Raw genomic sequence first — 24,262 nt, forward strand, 5'->3', positions numbered from 1 at the left:
TTTTATATAAAGAAACAAACAACTGGTAACATAAGAGACTTTAGAGACAAGCAGGCTACTAAGGCTAACTCTACACAAAGAAAGGTCTGAAATTTTACTACATGATGGCAACACATAAAGGTGATGCTGACGCTGTTAATCAGCTCATTTGCAGCCCTCTCCCATGGTTTCAACCTCCAGCCGGAGCCTGAGAACTGGGGCATGTTTGACTCCACATAAAGCCCTTTCATTATATAGTGGATCCAGCCCAAAGCTCTGTGTGATCTGGCCTCTGTTAACATCTATCCTTCACGTGACTGCACACACACACACATACACACACACACACACACACACACACACACACACACACACACTTTCACACCTAAACACGTGTGTCCAGATGCACACTCCCACACACATATTTTCTCTTCTCTCATATAGCACTTCCCCACTGGAGCCAAGGACAGTCGCAGACAAAGCTAACGTTAATCTCTAGCTGAAGGTCGGCAGCATTTTCCTGCAAAATAAAGGTCAGGGGGATTCAAGGCAAGATTCTCAAATGTCAGATGGAGACTTGGCAGAGCAACAGTGCGACTAAGTAGTTCTTTTGATCTGATGCCCAACATGTATCCAATCGTCAATCTTTTGACCAAGTTGCAGCAGCACCGTTTAATTTACTGCAAGAATAGCGATGGTCAGTTAATTAAACATTCCCAGCTCTGCACATTTTCTAACTAGAAAAACTCTTCCAACTCATAGAGAGCATCAGCTAAGTCAGTCATTTCATTCACATAGAAGTGCTTATCACCATGCTTGCCTTGCAAAGCAGGCTATGACTCATGCCTTTTTAAGGATATTGGTGCAGGTATACACAGGCCAAAACCAGTTTTTAAGACAACCTGAGCACACATGTTTGTGTTGCATTTGGCTGCCATAGAATCTGAACCCCTAAGCCTGACTGTCTTGCTCTTTTCACTGAGCTACACTTCACCACAGCTTGTTACGCTACGTCACATTTCAGGCTTGTATTCCGTCCTTATCAAATTTTTAGCTCCTTCGTTATCCGAGTCCTCCGCTCCCTCTCACTCTCACTCCTTCTCTGTATCAGTTACATTTAAAATACATTTATTATGGGTGTCGTTCAAAGTCAAAAGCTTGAGTTGCAGTCTGATGAAATATTACATTTCATCCCTCAAAGTTTTGCATGATGATTACAGTGGTGGAGAAGCGGTCTGGGAATATAACTGCATGTTTGTAGTTAACCAGACCAGACATAATCACAAATCACCAGCATGTCCGAGTTTGTCATTTTGATTGGATAATCTGAAGACTCACTTTTGGTTTTGGCAAACTGCTGTAAATGTGGTTGCCACCAGACTATTTTAATTTTGGTATTAAAATGAAAGAGTCATAACTCAGTGGAGTCATACAGTCATCCCAGTATTCCTGGTATTCTCCCATGACCACCATCAGCCAGTCGTTAGATTCTTCTCACTATCTTTAATGCAGATCCAGATGCAGATCTCTACACATTATCTATAATCCCAACACATTCAGAGAACTGCGTGCCGCTGACAGAGGTCTGTGTTTCTGTCTCCCTCTCCTACCATCTCACTCCCCCCCTCCTCCCCAACCCCCACACCACTGTCTCAGTGGCTCCACCCCTCTATCTCTCTGAAGGTAGTGGTCAGGGTGAGGGTTTTTCCACTGTCCTCGCTGAGCCTGTAAACTTCCACTGCAGAGAGAGGGGGGATCCTCTCTCACATTCCCTGCGACAGAAAAAACAGCAGTGTCTGCTAAAGGAGGGTGTGTGTGTGTGTGTGTGTGTGTGTGTGTGTGCTACGAAGAACAGGAGCATGTGTGAGAATGCAAGCATCAGCTAAATGGCTAAAATGGAACAAAATTTGGTGATATCAGAGTGTGAGACAGTGGATATATAAGAGTACACAGAGAAGTGTACAAGTTTACATTCTGTAACTCTGTATAAATGTGTGTGTGTGTGTGTGTGTGTGTGTGTGTGTGTGTATGCTGAATCTAGCTGTGTTACCATATCACGCAGTCATTGCTGCATCATTCTCTGTCAGCACTTTCCTGTGACTGAAGAGCAATAAAGCTGCTGCCCCCTTGTGGCTGCCTCCTGTAACTACAACCAATTCAGACACGACTCAAGAATAAGTAGCTGCTTGTCCTCACATTAAAACAAGTTTGTGTGTGAGTGTGTTTGTACATGGAAGCTAAAAGGGGGGCAGGAAACTTCCTCTGGCCGGCAGCCATTTTTGTTCTCCTCATGTCAGATAAGGGCCACGCTAAAATTAGCCCGTGACCATATATGGGGAGGGAAGTGAGAAGAGTGTGTGTATGTATGTGTGAATGAATGTGACTGAGACGACAAGTTTTGGTAACTGGACATCGCACACAGAAAGACCTTTGCCCCGTCTTGAGAGAAAACAGGGAAACAGACACAAAAAGCTAAGACGGGCTTCGCTGTTGAGACCTAAAACTGAATTGTATCTATGTGTGTGTGTTGGTGTAATTAAGAGGTGTGGCCGTTTACGACCTCAGCCTGTGTGTTTTGGGATTTGAGATGACGACACAGGGGAAAGTGCCAAACTGAACAGTGTGTTCTTTTTCACCAAACTGCCAGGAAAAAAACAGCTGAATCCAGAAAATGACAAAAAAAGACTGACTCTGCACCAAACACAAAACACGCTCTGTATACAGAATGACATGCAGTGGCAGCAATGTTTGACTCAGTGAATGGAAACAGTTTTACAAGTAGCTGGTTGACGTGGGGTGGAAGGCAGCGGCGTGATATTTTAAATTACAAGGGTGGTGTATGTTTGTGTGTATCTGAAGAACGTGTTTGTGCGCTCTGACGTCAATCAAATTATATCACTGCTTAAACAAGGCTCTATTTAATAATGCTGACAGGACTGAAAATAGAATCCAACATTAGTATAAAATCACTAGTAATGAGCCCTACCCATGATGCTTTGCTATAAGGAAATATCTTCGTGCTTCAAAGAAACATTTTAACAGACGGCAGAGACAGACTGTGTGTTTATGTGCGATGTACTTACAGGGAACAGCACGATGGGGACAGTCAGAGTGACTGCAGTGAGAACAGCCAAGCGAACCAGCAGCAACATGGTGTCGAACTTGTAAACCTTGGTGAAGGTGTGGAGCAACTCTGCTTCCACATTATCTGTGTTGGAGGAGAAACAAAATGAGAACATTAACTCAAGTACTGTGCTTAAGTACAAAATGTTGACGTACTTAAGCAATGATTTGAGTCTTTGTTATTTTCGTTCCACTCCACCACATTGGAGAGAGAAATATTGGGCTATATTCATCTGGCATTTAGCCCCGTGTTAATGACATTGTTTATACCAGTGTTGATCACTGCATCATAACAGCTCCTTGTCTTGGGTGGTTTTCTATTGCACACTTTTCCATGGGTACTAGGGAAAGTTAACCATTATTATGCCTGTGCCATGTTAACAAACACAAAGTCAATTTTAAACCCAATAATTTAAAGATTTCACCAAAAAATAGCATAAGATTATGAAAAACAATGCATTGTTAAATATTAAAACCCTCAGATTTATCTTTTGAGCCTTTGAAGGGGTTCAACCATTGGACTAAACTACCTTAACAGTACATAGTGTAGTCAAAACTAGCTCTCCCTCCACCAGACACAAATGCTACATATGCACAGAGACATTAATGTCATATATACTAAACAACTAAAATACTAAAATCTTTCTGTCTAGAATTAGAGACTGATGTGAGTTATCTGTCTGTTTGTATCTCAACACAGCAAGTGAAGCTCACTACATTTTAGCCATTGTTTTTGTATGACTCTATGACTGGACTTGACTAATACTGCTCGTGTGTGTCATCGCTCTTACCATAAAACGTGAGGTAGCCGAACAGCGCCGACAGCATGTACATGATGAGCATAGCCAAGATGGACAGGTTGGAAACGTTCTGCATCTTTTTCCTGCTGCGACTGAAGTAATAACACACACACACACACACACACACATACACAATCACCTTTAGAGAGGTCTCATCACTTTTAGTAGGTATGGGGTTGCACTCAGGATTTGCAGTAAACTGGATAATCTGGATACATATATACAGGTTGAAATACTTCTCAAGCTCAGAATATGATTTTTCTGAAAACAATGTATTTAAATGCATTTCATTTTTTTCAGTGAGCCCTCTCAGTTGGATTGTTCTGAACGTGACTCTTATTATACTGACACAGTGTCATTTTAGGCACAGGTTTTCATCTCCAAACCCTGCCACATAAAAGACTATCTGCCTGTCTTGGTGGTGAGAAAACGGTTTTCATCTGGTGAACTGAACCTTAAAGTTTGTTTTAGGAGGAGAAGCGCACTTACTCTTTCAGCTCACTGTAGATAGGCAGGACTTCAGGATGGCAGACGAAGGCAAAGGCCAGGATTGGCACAGTGTACGCTGTCTGTGGAAAAATTGTAAAAATGGACAGAAGAATTTAAGACACATGCACTCATGCTGCAATTAATCTAAATAATACTACGTTAGTATGTGATGTTGATAAGAAATATATATTAGTGCTGTGCCTCCAGGGATATGGAGAGAGTTGGACATGAAAACATGTTGCAACATTTACGTTTACCATCACTCACAGTTTCAGCTCCACCACTGCTGGTTCTTGTTGTAACTTGCCAGCTTGTTGGTTTTACAACAGCCATGCATGTGGTGACAGGAACAATTCATTTCTTGCGCTTTCTAATAATTTTTCTCCTCCCCCCATTTTGATCACAGTAGTGTGACAGTGGAGAGCTAGTTTGTAATGCTTGAAACTTAAAACAATATTTTCATGCTGTGTGTGAACACTTGCTTCAGCTATTGTGGAGATCAAAACCTTGTTGAATCAAGTAAACCTAAATAGTACCGTGTCCCAGTGTTCACATAAAACTGTGTCATAGTCTTATCCTGATTCATGATCATATAAGCCCAGACAAATCCCTAAACACACAAAGGCCAAAACACACCCTAAAGAACCCCACCTTTACCAAACGTGTCTTTGCAAATACTTGTGAAACAATGTTTCTGTTGGACTGGGGGGGTTGTTAAAATGCATTCCTAAGTGTAAGCAAACAGTCTTACACCAAAATAAACTATTCACATGGATTAATATTGCATCTATGTTCTCTTAGAAATTGCATTATCTTTGATCTGTCCTTATTGTCAGTTTTCTGGGAGGTAAACTGAATACCATTGGGAACATTTGTGCCTGTGAGTAAATGACACACCTTTATAAAACTCTCTCCTTCTGCAGTTAACAAAATTCTGTTTACACATAATGCTGAACTTTTGAAGCTGAGATTGAAAGCCAGTCAGTGGTTTCTGAACCAGCACTGCAGGCTAACCTGTGGGCCACCACCAACTCCCCTGTACCTGTGAGTTGAAGACAAAGTATTTGGGTGTGCACATCTCCTCGTCATCGGGGTGAGGCTCGAAGTGGACACCGGTGGAGTGGTGAGCATCGTGGCTTCCCAGGACCGCCGGGGAAACATCGGCTCGGGAGAAATCCATTTGCGCCGAGTGGTTCTGTTGCATGTACAACCCCGTCATGTCAGAGCCATTTATGCTGAGGTTGGACGAGTGGTGGTAAAAGAAAGGAAGAGGGCAGGGCAGCTGGGTCTTTTTGTATATAACCTGGAAAAAAATAACAACAAGTTACATTATAGCATGCCCCAGATGAGGTTCACAAGAGCAATGAGAGTGAACCAAAACATTAAAGCTGTGGGCTGCAACACCAAACCAATGAGCGCTGGGTGATAATTCCCTGTGGATTCATCACTACAACGTCATTCACATTACTCATGGTCAACTGATCTGTTTTTACATAAAAATATTGGGTATAGCAGCTTTAATGCATTGTATTAGCATATGTGTGTATAGACATATATGCCTGTTGCCTGTCGTGCTATCAAGAGGTTGAACTTACCACACCCAGGAAGAAGACCATGCAGGACAGGGAAAAACCACTGGTGTAGCCCAGGTAGCCTAAAGAGGAAAAAACACCAGTGAGTGAAAAAAAAACCCACATACTACAGCATTATGCTTATATGCTATGCTATAGTTTGCTGTTCTCATTCTGGACTTCTGTGATCATTTTAGCTGACAATTCAGCTGTCTATTTTAGAATATGGGTCACATCCCATTCTAGGTTGTGACCCATATCCAAAAATGAAATATGAGCAGAGCTGAGCTGGGGTGTGAAGGAAGCCTTTAGGATCTGGATAGACCAGTGACCAAATCTCGCACCTACACAAACTATAATCATCACTGCTGTTGACAGTTATTCACTTTAGCTCAGCCACACAGCTTTAAGCTCATTTATTGTCTGATTGTCTTAATTACATAATCTGGTCAGTCAGCTCTGTGTGTAGCCTCTTGGAGCTGAGCCAGCTGAGGCGGATCTGCCTCCGTAAATTACATCTGAGTGGCGGAGCTGACTACAGGCTTGATGGCAGTGTTATGTTACTGTAACTGCTGATTGCCAGCGCTGACTAAGGGCTTGAGTAGTGTTACATTACTTCTGGTTTGGTGGAGCTAATTACGGACAGCTGTGAGAGCACCGGAGCACGAAGAAATTTGGCATCAGGCAGTAGGAAGTCAACATCAGGAGTTGATGATGAACAATACACATTTTGTAATTTCCTTACCTAGATTTTTAAGGAGAGACAAAGGCAGAATGATTCCGATCGACACAAACACCACCAGGTAGTTTCCGTTCAGGTACCATTCACTGCCAACACAACACACAGGTCAATATCAAATGAGATGCTTTATATAAAGGACAAACCTAAGAGAGTACTTTATCTTCAAAAACACACTCACCCAGAGCTTTCTTCTAAACCCAAGAAGGCTCGGATCACTTCAGGCAGCTCATACTTCACAATAAAGAGGTAGCTTGACATGGCTACAGGAGGAAGACAAGGAAAATACTGAAAATTCTCTGAGACTTGACTCTCAGCCACAGAAAGAAAATACAGGCCCATACATCATCTTTTAAAAATCAGAAATACAAGTTGGTGACAAATAAAAGGAAAAAAATGGCTTCAATGCTCCTCTCTGAAACTGCATTCATTGTGTTTCTCCTCTTATTTATTTAGCCTTTTCCTTTAATTAGACTTTCATCTGTATAGATGAACACACTGATTTACTATCTACCTCCAATGTTTTGCATGATAATTGATCCAAATGCTGCCATTTTCCCAGGCCATCCGAATGCTCTCTCCCCCAGCTTTTCATAGATGAGGGATCCTGCCAGAACAGAGAGATTGATGGAGAATTAGCCATGGAAAACAATTCAAGCGTCACAGAAACAAAACAAAGAATAACTAAATAGGACAATGTTTCCCTCCCTTTCCTGTAATACCTTAGTTAGTACATGAAATTAAACTTGAAGCATTAAGGTGCAAATTGATGACAGTTTCTGGTGTTTTCAGATGACAGTTTGTCTTCTGTTCTTCCATATTTCTCAGAATGACCAGTACAGAAATATAGTTTTGCCAATTCTGTTTTAGAGCAGTGGTTCCCATCCTTTTGTTTTGTTTGTGACTCCTTAATATGAAGAAATATCTCCTTATGACCCCCTGTCATAGTGAAATACCAACCTCCTTCTTTTGCTGTCATGAGGAGAAGATGCACGGAATACAAGGAAAGGATGGCCACGCCGACGAGGAGGACTCTACAAAGAGAAGGGAAGCAAAGGTCACTTCTGAGTTCATGATACACAATGCATCACTGCAACTTTGTGTATGGGATGAACTTGGGTGTCTTTAATCTAGGTTATGGGAAAGACCATATACAACTTTGATGTGCTTCATCTCAGTCCTGGCAGGTGGGCAGTGGTTTTATTTATTTTTTCCTTTCTAATAAAGAACCTCAAGGTAGCTGTGACGTTCTGCGGCTGCCCAGGTGTGTTTGTCATTTAGTTGTTTGGGTGTTGGGAGCTTGTCTGTGTGCTTTCAACATGACTTTAACATGGTTCTAGTGTGACCAATACAGTGTAATGTCAATGCTACGTCATCTGCTGCATTCTTCAGATTGCGTACTGTGTGTCAAGTGCAGGGGAAGAGCATTAGTTTTACGGCTTCCTGCGACAATTTCACCTAGCGTCATTGTGTGAACAGGATGGAGAGGGTTTTGTTGCTGGAGAGATGTATGTTATCTCCACTGGCAGAAGATGACAGGAGTTTATTATTATTCCCTTTCTTCTATCATCTGCAGTAGCTACAGAAATATTTCCCTGCTCCATTTAGACTGGGGGTCAGAGAAGTGATACCTTCTGTGTTTTAACTGTAACATTGCCAGCTCACGGGGTGCCCGGAGGGGAGGGGGGGTTACAGCAGGGTGTCGGATGTTGGAAGTCACCCATGAATGCTGATAATGCATGTGCACGGGACAGACTGAACTGGGAGATAGATGACAGAGGAACTGAGGGCACAGGGGTAAAGGAGTCCAAATACTTCAGCAAGGCAGTGCTGCTCTATTTTCCAGGTGGTAATGTGATTATCAAAACCCTGGAGAATAAATCAAACCTAGCTATGATTTTTTAAATTATAATCTGCGCAAAATTGAACGTTTTTAAGAAGCGTAAAATTATATCAGCATTTACTCTTCAATGTGAACAAAGTATTTTGTTTGTTACTACCTGTCTGTCTTGTTAAGCCATTTTTTGCACACACCCCCAACGCGCACGCTGTGTGTTTGTTCTGCCGCCTCACTACTCACGTAAAAAGAACAATGCCAGTGTTCGCCATTGCGAAAGACAGGCCCAGGATGCCGCTGCCCATGATGGCATTGCTCAGGTTGAAGACGGACATCCCGAAGGAGGCATGGCCGGGGTGCTGCTCAGACAAAAAAAGAAATGAGGGAAGAGAAATCTGTATGAGGCAAACTGTTCACTTATTGCTGAAAAACAATTTAAGTCTATCTTTGAAATAAAATCAGTCTCAGATGATTGACAACACATTTCAAATTGGATTCAGTAAGGCAACTGTCTTAAATGTTTTCCTATAACAAACATTTGGCAGCGTGCTTCAAACCACACAAGATGTACACACTATAATTACTGCCAAAAACACCCTCATGTTCTGCTGTACTGTTAAGTAACAATTGTTACGCATGTTTCTAGTAGTAGTCATATTTTATTTACTGGACTCATTCTTCCTGAGCTTCTGGGTCAGCTTGTAACTGTCAACATTACTTGAACTCGCTAGGAAGTTTCTTGCCAAGTTTGAATACCATAAATGTTTGAATTAATCAATACCTTGGCTTGCACAATCTTCTCCATTTCTGTTGTCATTAAATACCTGCTTTCAAAATGAAATGAGGATAAACTGCTTCAAAGGATAAAGGATAGGTATTTTTTTAATCTGGGTCTTATTTTTGGAAATGTTCATTGGGGACAAAAATCTTTGGAATCAGTCCACTGTTATAAAAACTGTGTACCTAGAACCTCTAAACAGCTGCTGCTATTTAATCCAATGGACAAAGAGTAAGATCCATTTTGTTCAACCAGAAACATTGCTTTATATTGCTACCAGACTCCACTGACAAAAACAGGGATATTATATAAAATAATTGTTTTCGTCAGTGCAGTCAATACAGGAGTTATCTTCTAAATAACACTGCTTTTAGTTGTGTTTTGTACTTCTTCTGATAACTGACTTTTATAATCTGAGATTTGTGTATTAGGATAAACCATTTACTCGGACTGACAGACACTGGTGTTTTGACTTGTGAATCCTCTTACATATTCTTCATGGTATTCTTCGTATTTCTTCTTCTTCATTATCCCATTTGACAGGAACTTCTGGCTTTCTGCGTCGTCATTATCATCCATAAATTGACTGCAAAGGCCAAGAAAAAAGAGGAAATTATCATTAGAATATGCATACACAGTAGTCAGTTCATTATATATATATATATATATATATATATATATATATATAATATATATATATATATAAAACTTGTATATCACTTTGTATATTCCATTTTGTGACACTAATTGTAAATATCTTTGCACACTTCAGCTGTAGTCTTTGCGTTGCGTTCAACGGCTAACTTTTAATAGAAGATGTCAGCTGATGGCAAGCAAACAGTTTTGATCGGTTGACGTCTGCCTGGGCGTCTCGAGACTTTTAATTTACAAGCGTATGAATATTAAACCAAGCTGCTGCACATCACCAACTTGTGGCCAATTTTAAGCTCTAAGCTCTAATGTGTCTAATAGTGAAGCTATCTTTTAGTGTCAACTCATTTGGAGGAGGAAATAAAAACCTCGACATCATGGCTGCTGACCTGCTGATGGTGGCCTTCTCAGAGTCAATGGGCTCAGTGTAGCGGTCGTCCAGGCTGTCTGTGCTGTCGTCATCAGCCTCCATGGAGACTTTCCTCAGCTCCATACGATCCACGACTCCTGGCATAGTGGCACGCAGCAAGACGAAAGGCGGAGAAATTCAGTTTTCAGGATTTCAGGGTTAGACGTTCGCAAGGCAGTGATGTGTTCCCTTTTTTCTCAGCCTCTGCTAGACTCGGTTACCTATGAGAAAATAACTAAAAACAGAGGAAACATTGTCAGAGGAAAGTGCCAGTGACTAAGAAGATTCAGAATTCAGATTATCAGCAAAAGTTGCTTTTGGAGTTGGTCTTAAAAATTCACTAACACACAAGTTCACTGCAGGAATGCCAATTTGCAACTGATTACAAGCCTTCAGATGCCTTTATTGTCTGTCCTCATTGACAGAACTTTTGGCCTTGATGAAGAACAACTTTGGAGTGGGGTGGGCTCCTCTACCCAGAAAACCAGCCCATCTAATTTCTGGAACTGAGAGACTATTATGTTACCTTGAAGAGGAACGCTGCAATATGATGCAACTATGGCACCTCATACAGCTTCACCAACACGAGCAGGGCTAAAGTCCTGTTTGCTTTATTACTGTTTCCATTTTAGACCAGCCTGACAACATATTTTATTTATAATGACTATTAGTAAAATGCAACATATAACAAAACATAAAATTATGTGTCACTTGGGTCTTCTATCTTTAGGAGGATATTACAAGCCAGGGTTGATGTAAATAGAGATTGCTGACTGGAGTTAAGTCAACAAACCCTGAAAGCAGGTCAAGGATGCAGTGGGTTCATGAGCCCTCCTGGCCGCCACCATCAACAGGCCATTTTGTTCATGTATGAGACAGTTAACTTGGTCTCACCACAACCATTTAAGAAAGAAGCCAACAGTGCTGCACAGGGATCTGCATTCATCATTAAATTATGTAAGTGGGAGATAAAAGACAGTGAATGACGCCCAGATGATTATGAATTATTACAGGGCTGTTTGTCACTCACACAGAGGTCATAGATTGGGCTGGAATGAAGAATCCAAAGTGTTACTCACTGACAAACAAACAACCATGGCAACAAGTACACAACCACAAAAACAAGGGTGTTACTCATGATGTGAAGCACACTAGAAACAAGCTGCTTGGAAACTGTCTTTTGTTTCAAAGTATTAATTGCAGTACTTGTGTGGTGTCAATCTTGTGCCAAAGACTTGGATAATTAGACTGATGCCATTTTCACTTCTGTCCATTCTGTACAATGCTGGGGCGAGTGACAGTTAGCTTAGCTCAGCCAGCATAGCCAGCTGCTGGTTGTAGCCTTATATTCATCATACACACATATTTTTTGCAGGCAGCCATTTTCTGTTATTAAGGGTTACATGTGTGTACTTGCCGTTCTACATATTAACATGACACTGCACTAAGATTTGAAATGTAAAAGTTAGCATGTTAACGTGCATTAGGGGATGCCAACATTCAGAATGTTCGAGCCAATAGCTTTTTATTTTTATAAGTTATCTATTTTGACCCTAATACAGCTAATACGTTAGCAAACTGTTGCCTGTATATAAATATATATTTATATATCTTATATCTGTTTTCATCATATGAAGGAAATATATGACTTTTTAAGGAGCTAAAAGCTTCACTATGTCCTCACACTGGTTGCTTACTTTGTGCATGGCATTTGGTGCTGAGAAGGTAATGTACTGCAAGATTTTTTTTTTGTTGGGAATGACGGCGTGAGAGTGGAGAGAGTGAACCGCGACAATGAGCTGAAAGACTACAAGGGTAACAGTATAGGTATGTTTACCTGTTACATTATTAATATTTAACATGTGAGCAGCATGCTAATGTCATAGCTGGTCAAGGTGGAACAAGTCTTTTAACAGTGCATTATTTTTGTAGATTTATCATTGGTTTTGTACAAAAAATCTTGTTCTGCAGTAACTAGTAACTACTACAGTCAAAAAAAGGGACATTTTCTTCTGAACTGTTGAGAGGTAAAAGTATAATGTAGCATAGAGTGGAGATAAATAAAAGACAATAACCTGTATTTAAGTAAATGCACTTGAAATTATTACTTTCAAAATCAGCTGGTACACAATACCCTTAGTTGCTTGTTAAGCAACAGTCTCTAATGAAGGAAGTGGTTGGGCAGCAGGATCTTTGCATCACAATGTATGAGGAGTGTTTACAGTCCACATGTCACTATGCATCAACTGAAAGCCTTTCATATTGCATAGAGGACAAACAAACCAGAAATAACGTCAGAGGTGTTAAAACTTTCCACCATGACCTCAGCTGGTGGATACAGTCTGACCCACAAGACTAGACTGTCTTTGAAATAATGTCTTTTATCATTGATAGCCTACTGTTCTCTCTGTAATCTTGCTCTTCGAGAGCAGGCTGCTTTAAAACCTCATACCAAGGGTAATACAGCTGCGATTAATCCTAATCTCTCAGTGTCACACTCTGTGGTGTGGCAAAAGAGAAAGGTTTTTCACTTCTCATTGCCAAGAGGATTAACCTGTCTGACTAGGTTAACTTTATATTTCAGAATGTAATGCAGGCATTGTTACAACCATAACATTACAGAAGCGCCCATTTGGCAGCGTGCCACAGAGCACACAGGGACAGCAATTTGCATACTGGATAAAAGCCAAATACAAAAATACTGAATGCTAACAGCTAGAAACAACAGTAACAAATGACACTGCAGAGATGAGAAAGAAGATGCTTAACTGTATGCAGACCACTGTCAGAAGTGGTCAGGGATGCATACCTGAGCATTCAGACCCCATTGTGTCCTCAGGGTGTCCTGGGTTGCCTTCACACTTGTGTACACAGCTGTTCATTTTAATGCTAAGTGTGAGCAGGGCCACAAGTTAGCAAGCACAGAGCTAAACTTCCATTGCCTTTCGATGATCAAACAAATTTGTCAAACTGTTTCTTCATTTGTCTCTCAGTAAAACTTTTTTTTAGATGATACATTAAAAGAAATTTAAAAAAAAAAAAAAAAAAAACATTTATCAAGAGCACAAATGTCCTGTCACTGATTTTAAAGCTGAAGCTAGCATGCAAATTCACACATTGGGAGATCACGAAAAGGAAATAAAATCAGTATCGCACTTCCTGCAGCCAGTTTCACCAAATGATCTGAACCTTAAAATACAGCAAGCGCAAACTCCTGTAGTTTGTTCTCAAGTCAACAAGTTTAATTTACATATATTCAGTCTGAATGTGGGAAATCTCGAGAGCCTTGCGTGCACATTTTTACCTTGATTTCATTTACACAATGTCCTGTGTGGTAGCATCAAACATTCATTGCAAATTAAGTGCAGTGAAACAGAAAAGCTAAAAAGACCGAAAGAAGACACAGACTTGCTTTCAGTCTCAAAATTTTTGCATATAGTTTAAAAATAAAAGAACATTGTGAAACATGCTTAAAGAAAAAATACAAGGTCCTGTACCCAACAGATCATTTAAAAACCTCAAGTCTCCACTCTGAAAACACTCCAGCTACTTCATCCTCCACCCAAACAAACTCTTGCATCAGCCACCAGCTCTTGCCTTGCAAATATGAGGCATACTGAAGAATTCGAGCAAAGAGTGAAGTCAAGAAAAGACATTTGCTTCAAATTGTTACATTTTGCAGAAGAAACTCCTTGACAACTATTATTATTATAAGATAATAATTCTAATAATAATAATTGCTATTTTTGTCAATCTTTACCTTCGTGCAAAATATAAACCAAAACTTTCAGACAAGGCAATTCAAGCATACTCACTTACTGAAAAGTTCTTTGAAGAGGTTCTAAGATTGTTCCTTTGTTTTTCTTTTTAGAGAAATGTATTTTAGGAAGTAAGAGAGATGACAGACGAGTGAATGGGCGAGGAGCTGCAGCTCTTTTGTATCTCAGGTGAAAACGCAGGCTTTTAAAAGGGAGGAAGGAGGGCCTCTGTCAACCAATGAGGACAGACACAGTTCACTGAGGCCCCTCCTTCGGACATGGTGTAACCCCCCCCAATACACACAGTGCATACCAGCACACACATCATACACACTCTCTCTCACACACGTCTGCCTCAAGAAAAATGTGCAAAAAGGCCAAAGCAGGGACACTAACCAGGGCACTCATAAGAAAAAATAATGTTTGATTAGCAGCTTCATCACAAAAAGAATAAAAAAGAAAGAAAAACATAGATAGATAGATAGATAGATAGATAGATAGATAGATAGATGTAACATAGTCAGAACGTTCATCACCATCAGACTGGAGATACCAGAGTGCACCAACGCTGTTAAATACCCACGGTCGCTTCAAGACATGATCATGTGACATGCCACATGACTGTGGCCATCCAGTTTTACAGTGGTCCAAAAGTATGCACACCTAACACATGTGGACTCATGAGAGGCCAGGTCAGAGAGCTGCTGGCAGACCATGGGCAGACTGACAAACTGATCACACATCTCCCACGCTTAAAGCAACTGATTATACGGTCACTGTACCACCTTTTCTGTAAACACAAAGACACACATACAAGCATTTGCATATGCAGCTGCACACACACATGCATAGACGGCCAGCTGCACTATGGGCAATTGTCAGTGGTTTTGGGGTAGGCTGTGCCACCGACCGACCAATCAGAGGATTGGAGGACATCCTTGTCAGGATGTCACTGTGCCCAAGGTCGTGTTTGTGTCAGGGATGAGGTTCTTTATCTCTGTCCACTCTGTAATGCTGTCCAAGAGAGAGCACACACTAATGCCACATGAGGAACAAACTGTAGCACTATCTATTTCCTCAAATCAGCCATTCAAACATTTTGTAAGGTGAGCAGCTAAAAACTATGAACTCAATTGATTAGAATAATAATTTCAGTTCATCTGCACCATCTTGATAGGGTTTCAACAACACTTCAATTGGGGTTAATTCATGAAAACCCAAATATTCAAATTTTGAAAAACTCTGAATGTGTAAGATAATGCTGAACACTAAAACCTGCTGTCACACTGACACAAATGGAGAAGAGTAATGATGCTAGAGAACTCAGTAATGCTCATTACACAGCAATATTTACCTTGGGTTTGCTAATGTTAGCTAACATTAGCCACCGTTAGCAAGTATGGCTGTAGCAGCAAAGTCCAGAGTGAACTGAACTGAGCATGGGTGTCTTTTCTTGCTTATGAATTCAACTTTTCATTTGCAAGAGGAAGAATGTGATATTTCATCTTTTTAAAAGTTAGAAAGTCTCATTTTAAGTCCAGGAAAAGTCCACATTAAAAGCTATATCACAACAACAGCTCCAAATTTGCTAACGAGCATGCTAACACAAGTGCTGGTAGAACATGTTTCAACCAAAATAAACACGGAGTCTGTCAGAGTTGCTGGTTTTCAACTTAGAGCCCATCCCACCCAAAATGAGAAAAAGTTCTTTGGATTTTGTCATACAGGCATCTGTCTGTTAGGACAAAAAGAGAAGCCACAGAATACTAAAAAAAAAAAAAATCATAGCAGAGAACAACACAGCTAAGTGAACAGCAGTGAAAGTCAAACAGTGAAGTCTTCACCACCATCCATTCCGCAGCTGCAGGGACATTCCTTAAAAGGCACCTTGAGGTGTGTGTGTGTGTGTGTGTGTGTGTGTGTGTGTGTGAATGTGGGGGCTTCACACACACTGAGCCAATCACCTATGACCAGAAAGCTGTCCCTGGACCAATCCTGCAACATACCAAACAGGGATGGGGTTAGCTTCGGGGGTTGGGGGTCATTAACTTCAGAGCGGAGCAGCAGTCAGCTATAGAAGTAACTGAGCTCAACAAAATCTCTCACACACACGAAACACGTCTAACTGATATCTCCTGAAGCCTTTTCAAGGGGAAATATCACGACTTGTAGGTATAATAATTTGTAACAACAGCAGAGATAATGATACAATGTAGAAACAGCTGTGTCTATAATGTGTAGGGTAAAAGCTTAAAGGAACACTCCACCAATTGAGCGAAGTACTAATCAGACTGTGTGGTATAATATCTTGTGTCACTGTGTGAGCAGGTTTCAAAAGTGTGACAAAATAACCTTAATGATGTCATCAGAGTCATCCTGTGTTTTTAAGCAAACCAGGCTGTGACACAAAGTGAGGATGTAGAATTTGAAAGGTGGAAATTTACCTGGCATGAATGGTCAAAAGAAAGATGTGACTGAACTGCATTAGGGAATTATGGGATGTAGATCACACGCGCTTGAAGCTTCATCCATATTAGGGACTACAAATCAGGATATTCTAAATTTATGTTACATATTCATAATAAAATTACTTGTGACTGATGTGAGAATGTTGTCCATCGTCTGTCTTTTACAAGAAGTGTAATTTGGAATAAATACTGATTTTGACTGTGCTTTATATGCAACTGTGTCTGAGGTATCATCCAGGTAAATATGTTTACGGGTAATGAGGGTTTCCCTGGGGATATTTACAGATAGATCTGTCTGGAACAGGCTGGTCCAAACCTGGACAGGTCTGTGAGGTCTGCTGCTCTTTCAGTTTTCTTCTGACTCTTTCCAGTAAATGTTGATCACGTTCGCCCCTGCTGTCTGCTCTCTCTGTCATGTGCACAAACCCTCCCTTCTAGTATTTTGGTAAAACTTTGTCATCTTACTGACAGTGTCCACCTACTGTGAGAGCTTGCCAAAAACATTTAGACTGTTTTGTGAAGTTCCCTTGATGCTTAATACAATTTTCCAAAGCCTGTTTTTATGTGGTCAAAAAGTGTCTGCTTCCTTAGGTGTGTTTTGACACACAGGTTGGTAAAGTGATTGCTCAAACAAGAGAGATGAGGTAACACTATTTGCTTATTTCATTCTAAATTCAGTGCACAGCTGCTGATCTTTGAAGTAGCTGGTTCACCAGAGTTTGATCTGTGTGTGCATTTAAGCTCTCATAAAAATCACTGTAGATGATTGTTCTCCTCTTTAGCTAAATAACATTTAACCAGGTTTCCTGACGTGAATGTATGAATCACTTCAGTAGCAGGAGAACAACACAGTGCTGACATCAGCTGGTAAACAAGAGGCCATGAGGGATGTTTCCATCATGGATCAAGGGGTTAACGACCTCACTTATTGACCAAAACATCTCTAATATGACACTGTGGACTAGAACTTGTACCTCTGATGGCACACACACACATTTCCATCCAGCTCCATGTCAACCTGTAACATTGTTGTGCAGGCGACAGCCTAAACAGCTCTGTTAGTGATCATTGTGAGCTAGAGTCTGAGAGCCTCTAAATTAAGCCTATACCTCTCAATGCCATGTGTCTGGCTGCAAATACCACAGACAGTGTGCTGGTGAATCATTGGCCAGATGACGTCCAATATCTGACAAAATGTCAAATTAAATTCTCCCATAGATGAACTAAAAGGGCTACAATGTAGTGAAAGGTGAAAATGTATTTCTTTAGATAATATTAAAAACAAATGTGATGAACTCTTTGAAATGCTTTGGCCTCTTAAAGAATTCCAGAGGTCCAGGGTAGCAGATATTTCTGTCCCCTGCGTGTAAAATCTATCAGCTCTATGTATTTGTTTGCAAGGAGGCGACTGCTATATGATGTAACATATAACATGTGACACTTAGTCATTATTATTAGTGATGTGCCTGGGGCTTGTTTTTCCTCTATTAAAGACAATGACAGTTACATAGAGCTCATTTCACACCACATGTCTGATAGATGACTTTTTAAAGCACATTCAGTACATTTGTAAACTTTATTAATACTAGGAAAGACACTGTATAAAAAAACTGAGAAAAAAAACTTATTTGCAACTGATTTGGAAGTTAGTGGAAAGTTATTTTAGCTTGTTTATGTGACACCAAAATTGCAACCACAGTCCTCCACTGGAAGTCACAAGGCAGCTCTAATGAAGCAGTTTTTTTGGTTGTTAACAGGGAACTGGAAGTTGGACACCCTTCTTCTCTGACCACTGACCTCAATTATTAAAGTTCTGAACGACTATTATTCAAACTTGACCACAAATAACTTCCGGAATTTCCCAGAACCGGATTAGTATCATCTTCAAACTAAACCAAAATCAGTAACCGCAGGCTGCTTCCAGTTTTCTCTGTTTTTATCTTTGAGGGGAACATTAAGGCAAATTTCTACTTTCCACACTTATGTGGCTGAATTATGTAAGTGTCTTCATCTGCCCATGTCCACAAGGGTCCACATAGTCTGCACAAACATTACACACTAACATATGCATGAACATGTCAGAGTATACTATGCCCCGTGTTGTATAAATAGAATCTTGTGTGGTTCATTTTGGATTGTATCTCTTAGATTTAGATGTTCAGACTGATGCAACTCCCGCATCTCTCCATTAAAAATTAAGCTAAAGCAAACAGCCACTTAGCTTAGCTTAACATAGAGACTATAAATCAGGGGAAAAGTTAACTAGGCTGTGTCCAAAAGAAACTAAATGAAGGGCAGTCTTACCATTGCTCTGAAGGTTCTGTTCATAAATGAGATGCTGAGATGCTGGTGAATTTCTTTTTTTTCCTGACTTTTAGACATAGCTATGCTGCTTCCAGTCTTTGTGCTAAGCTAAGCTAAGATAACCTATTCCTTTAAGTGATAAAGCACAATGGTGCCTTAGCCCAAATCGCTGCCGTTCCATTGTCATCTCTGTAATGTGCAGTAGGTGGTAATAAAAACTGTGGATAAGTTTGTTCAGGCTGATGTAAGAGGTTCAATGCAAACAAACACAGCTACTATGTCATGTTAACCATGTCATGTAGGACAGATTTACAGCTGCTGGTTAAAGTCAGTGCGGTCTGCTGGTCACAGGATGATGAGCTACAATAATACAACCACATCATACAGAGTTGATCAAGTCTGTCAGGGCTTCCTCTTGGGAGAAAGTTATTATTCTGTATGTGGCACGTTGAAACAACTCTCCCTTCCACAGTTTTTCCTCCCTGTCACACTGTAGTCATACATTTTACATGTTGGAAGCATATGGACTATCAGACCAAACTGTGGTTCACTTTTAACACCTGGTTCCAAGAAATCAGGAGGTCATTTTGTCCTTCAGTTGAGGATGAACAACAAAAACACATCTTGAGGATTTTCAATGAAAAACATTTTTGTTCTATACAGCATTTAAACATCAGTAAAAGAAAAAAATATGAAAAGAAATAGAAAAGAAATATGAATGCCTGAGCACTTTCTGATTCACCAGCTGAACACTTGACTCCTAAACCCGCACATGTGGTGTGTGAGTGTGTGTGTGTGTGTCAGGACAGGGTCATGATTTATTACCTGGCAAGTAAGTACTGTAGGCCGGTTTCAAACCAACACCTGACAGTATGCTCATTTCAAAAACTTTTATTCAATCATTTTATGTCATATATTGTATTCATAGTTTGCCAGTTTGAATGAATGGATGAAAGAGCTTTGTAAAAGACACAACTGTCTCATGGACTAGATGATAATGTCTAATACAAAGTGTTTATCTATGAGACAAATTCAAGGAGCTCAGCGGTTTAGCACATGCCTTTTGGCTGAGCCTGGACAGCTAAAATTTATGGACGTACGAAACATGAGCAGAAGTAATAAGAAAGCAGTGCTCCCTCAAGAAACCGCTGTGCCAGACTAGCAAAAGTTGCTCTTTCTCTCACAGCATTTCTGTCATCTGACAACATCTTCAGAGTAAGCTAGAACAGACACAGAATTTCCAGAGAAAGTGTAGTCACGCTACATTCAGACAAGAAACACACAGAAGAAAACTCTGACTTCAGTGCCGTCATGTGACACTAAAGGCCAGATGACCTTTAGTCAACATCATATTGGCCTTTTGTACATAATCGTGGTGTGTCCTTGTTTGTGAACCATCTTTGCGGACGCTCACTCTGTTCATCTTATCAGTCAGTATTGATCTGCCAGCTCATTTGTGCAAATGATGACGGCAGCATCTTGCTTTTCCAAAATATACTCAAGCTCAAAGGGTTGACCTTGACTTTAACAGGAGGAGGGTTGAACTAAAAGTCTGGTCACCGTAAGAGGATTTTTTTCATGTTATTTGATTTTCTTGATTACTTTTCAGTTTCTGTTGCGACTAAACTGTAGCTAGATTAAGAAAGTTCAGTCTGTGCTGTTTTCCCACCATGTGTCCATTAAAAACACCCACTAAGTGTAATTTGAGAACATACAGCCTGTGCCTTTGTCAAAATATCTGCTCTTGTTAAGTCACCTGTACAAAGATGTCATTGGCGCCACACATTTGCGACAGACTGGTCATTAAGCGAAACACATTTACAGAGTAATTTGCTAATTTTCTTGTTGCTCTGGTCCCCACCGTACTGATCTCTAGCCAACTTAAACAGACCCGTGACAAACAATCTGTACAGAGATTTGTATATTTTCAAGTTCATTAGTGAGGTACAAATAGGTGAATACACAGAACTAATCTGACTGCTCATTTAAAGACATCAGATGACATCAGAATACCTGTCCCCACCCGTCTGTGACATGAATTTGAATTAAGTGCTTTTTTTTTTTCCTATGATGCATTACTAACATTTTGTAGGTCAGAAAATTCAAACCATGCCTCAGCAATTCAGCTGTCCTTTCTACAATCTCTAGCAAGTGAAATGAAGTACAGTGGAAGAGAGATGTCTTTTAACATTATGTAAGCATGAATTCATAATTTTGGTCAATTTAATTATGCAAAATAGGTCATACAAGGCAATTTTTCATCCTCTTCTGTGTTGTCATTTGCAGGACTCTTCACTGTGTATTAAACTCATTTTCTGTTGCTTTAGTGACCATGAACCTGCTGTACTCTGATTATACAGGGGCCCACTGAGGGACATTTGGGCACTGGTTGGTTTTGACATGCTGCCAGGCTGGAGGAGTGACAACTGTAGACTGTAATGACACCACCTCCCCCTCCTTGATCTCCTGCTGGGGTTGGATATCATTTAGATTTCATTGGTACTATCAGAACTGACTGGTTCAGAAACTTGGCACAGAGGAAAGAAGCTAAATGTATTGAACGCAGAGAAGGTCTATATTTTCATCTAATTCTGTCATATCTCTGACATGGTTTTTTTTTTTTTTTTTTTAGTGAAAAGTAAACATATTCAGGTTTTGTCATGTAAAAAGTTCAATGTTTACTGTAGTTAAGTTTTGCTGTAATCTCTAGCATTAGCAAACAATAGATTCTGGGGCAGGGTCTATGATTGGGATTCGTTAAGCGATTAATGAAACTCAAGGTTCGTTACAGCTGCACTTTCAGGAGAAAATTAAGTTTTTAATCCTGTCAACATGTCAAGAGTGAGAGTTTGGATTAGTGATACTACTATTATTATGTCAACCACTTGTTACAAGCTAACAAGCTAACAAATAAAGAAATAAAGACCCTGACTACACTTAACTATTCTGACACATACACGCAGATTATATACTTAATCTGGGTCTGACGGAGGCTGAAACATGTATGCCTGAATCTCTCCAGTGTTTCCTCTAATGTTAGCCATCTTGGTACCCACTGCTCTTTCGCCGGGCAACCTAGCACAAGCAGTGGTTATGGGCGGGGCTTATTCATGATCCAGAATTTCTCAATGAGGAAGTAAATTCTAGATGTGCTTCCAGCCCCTTTTTGGAGTTTTTAAAAACATTTTTGGTGAGAAAATATTAATCACAGCAGTGTATGTTTTTCATAGCTAAAACATGTCTGAAGGGGAGCTTTAAAAAAAGGGATACATATTTCATAGAGTTGATTTTACTTATGTCATATCATAAATCACATGACTTCATTGCACATTCCAAGTTACTAAATTATGTAATCCTGCAGGTAAAAATAGGCAACTTCTTACAACCCTCCCAGATTTCAGTTCAATGCATTGACAGTGTTTTGGAAACCTGTCAAATGTATCTCGCTTTTGTGACACTGTGTCTTTGTGTCAGTGATATCTACTCCTTTGAAACTGACTCTCTGGTTCCCGGCTCATTTGCTCATACGCGTTCCAAGTTACATCAGCCAACTCCAGCGGCGGTTCAACCCCCAACAAGCTGCCCAGCGGGGTCTGACCTACATATGTCATTCAGTTCTCCCTAACAGCCAATCCAAGACCCAGCTTTTAACCTGCTGACAGGTGTTCAAACCTGTGCTGGTAGTTCCCTGTCACCTGCAAGCTTATAAAGTTACTGAGGAGTCAGTGTGATAGGTGCTTTAACAAAATGCTCACACATGCCACATTAAAGGGGCATGGCTGTGGAAATTTTAATGGTGATGTATACACTATGCAATGAGTAGTTGCAGCTGAGTAATGCAACTATAAGCGTTCTTCTCTATGTCTTTCAAGAAAATTCCTCTGCCTGTGTGCATGCAGCCTTTATGAAAGCACCATTAGCCTGCATCTCAGAGCTTTAACGTCATCACAGTCACCACAAAACACACCCACTCGGTTAATATTACAACTGTAGATACTTAAAAAACCATCTGACAAAGACGGTGGCGGAGCTTCATTAAGGGGAGACATCACTGGATCAGTTCTCACTGTTATGTAAGTAAGGTGCATAGAGAACACAGCTGGTCTGAAAGTGTACAGTCGCTGTGTGGTAACCAGGTATTTTTAGAATTCAGAAGAGCAATGATAGAAACTGAGCTCACTACTCAAATATGCCTCTGCTAAGATATTCTCTTGGCTGAATCTAGTCTTTGTTTTCAGTCACTCTGCATTATGTGACTGGGATCAGGGTGTGTTGCTTCAGATGCTTAACTAAAACTAGAAAACACTGATGATAGTAGAAGTATTACAACAAAGAATGTGACAAGGACTGAGCACATGACTGAAAGACATCCAGGAAAGGAGCATGATGGAAAATCTCCCTCAAGACCTGAGTGACACCATAATAAAAATCCATCAGATTTTCATTCTAAGAGTGATTATGAAGTGCTCAGAGAATGAACGAGAGGAAGGCCACCATTAACTAAAAGTGGAGGAGATAAGAAAAGGGGAAGTGTAAAATGAAATGAAGAGAAACTGCAGGTTTCAAAGAGGAGAATCTCTCCTCAGCAAATGGGGGCGTTACTGCCAAGTTTTTAGACATCAAATCAAGTTCAAATTAACGCAACTATTTTGTACAGCATTTTCCACCAGAACATGACAACAGTTTGAGCCTGTGATTGCAGTCATAACATATTTATTAGTCCTCAGTGAGCCCTGCAGGCCACACTCAGCATGCTACTGTCTGCTGTTACATAAACCACTGATCCATATTTTACCTTTCTTCATCACACCCTCCCCATTCACCCTTTCAAAATAACAAACCTGAGTTATTTGTATAAATCGACAGCTGCATACACACTCTAGAACGGACAGTGAAGCCTGAAAGATGCACACTGGAAACAATAATAGTCGCCTTTGTGTTTTCTTGAAGCTGACGCGGAAAAAGGCAGCACAGCGCTTATGCAAAACACAAACAAAATGTATCCTACTTTCCGTCCATATGATCAACTGGTGACTGCAGAAGCAACGTTTATGTTTTAATTCAGACCCGTAATAACCATGCTGCATCAGAATAAAAGCCTGATTCTCTTGTAGGAATTTAAAAAAAGAAAGAAAAAAAAAACCTTCGCGCTTTTAGTGACACCACCCTGCAGGAAGCTCTCCACGGACAGCTACTGTTGCTCTTTAACTTCAATTTATGGCTAGTTTACTTATTCAATTATACAAATGATGAACGAGAGAAACGAAACCAGGCTGTTAAATCTGTAACATTCACTCACAAATAAGCCCTATTGAATTTCCCTTCATTCTCTAATTAGAGCCGCTTATTTCCATTA

At 40.3% G+C, this 24,262-nt stretch overlaps 1 protein-coding gene across 5 annotated transcripts in view; it reads right to left on the reverse strand.

The window, feature by feature from the left end:
• The window catches only part of slc38a4 (solute carrier family 38 member 4), a 31,685-nt gene that overhangs the window by 7,127 nt on the left and 296 nt on the right, over positions 1-24,262 (reverse strand). Inside the window, exons 1-13 of one of the 5 annotated variants that reach the window (XM_051077586.1) lie at positions 18,907-19,089; positions 10,357-10,611; positions 9,806-9,902; positions 8,782-8,897; positions 7,662-7,735; positions 7,216-7,308; positions 6,883-6,964; positions 6,708-6,790; positions 5,987-6,045; positions 5,434-5,694; positions 4,392-4,471; positions 3,894-3,994; positions 3,063-3,187 (exon numbers count right to left, since the gene is read on the reverse strand). In XM_051077586.1, coding sequence (XP_050933543.1) covers positions 3,063-3,187; positions 3,894-3,994; positions 4,392-4,471; positions 5,434-5,694; positions 5,987-6,045; positions 6,708-6,790; positions 6,883-6,964; positions 7,216-7,308; positions 7,662-7,735; positions 8,782-8,897; positions 9,806-9,902; positions 10,357-10,481 — 1,296 coding nt within the window. In that variant the 5' untranslated portion in view covers positions 10,482-10,611; positions 18,907-19,089. Of the gene's footprint in view, positions 1-3,062; positions 3,188-3,893; positions 3,995-4,391; positions 4,472-5,433; positions 5,695-5,986; positions 6,046-6,707; positions 6,791-6,882; positions 6,965-7,215; positions 7,309-7,661; positions 7,736-8,781; positions 8,898-9,805; positions 9,903-10,356; positions 10,612-13,185; positions 13,351-14,191; positions 14,436-18,906; positions 19,090-24,262 lie in introns of those variants that run through there. The other 4 variants (XM_018684335.2, XM_018684333.2, XM_051077587.1 and 1 more) reach the window with 4 other exon arrangements.

This window comes from Lates calcarifer, linkage group LG18 (assembly GCF_001640805.2).
Source record: "Lates calcarifer isolate ASB-BC8 linkage group LG18, TLL_Latcal_v3, whole genome shotgun sequence".
In the NCBI taxonomy this organism is placed as follows: Eukaryota; Metazoa; Chordata; class Actinopteri; family Centropomidae; genus Lates; species Lates calcarifer.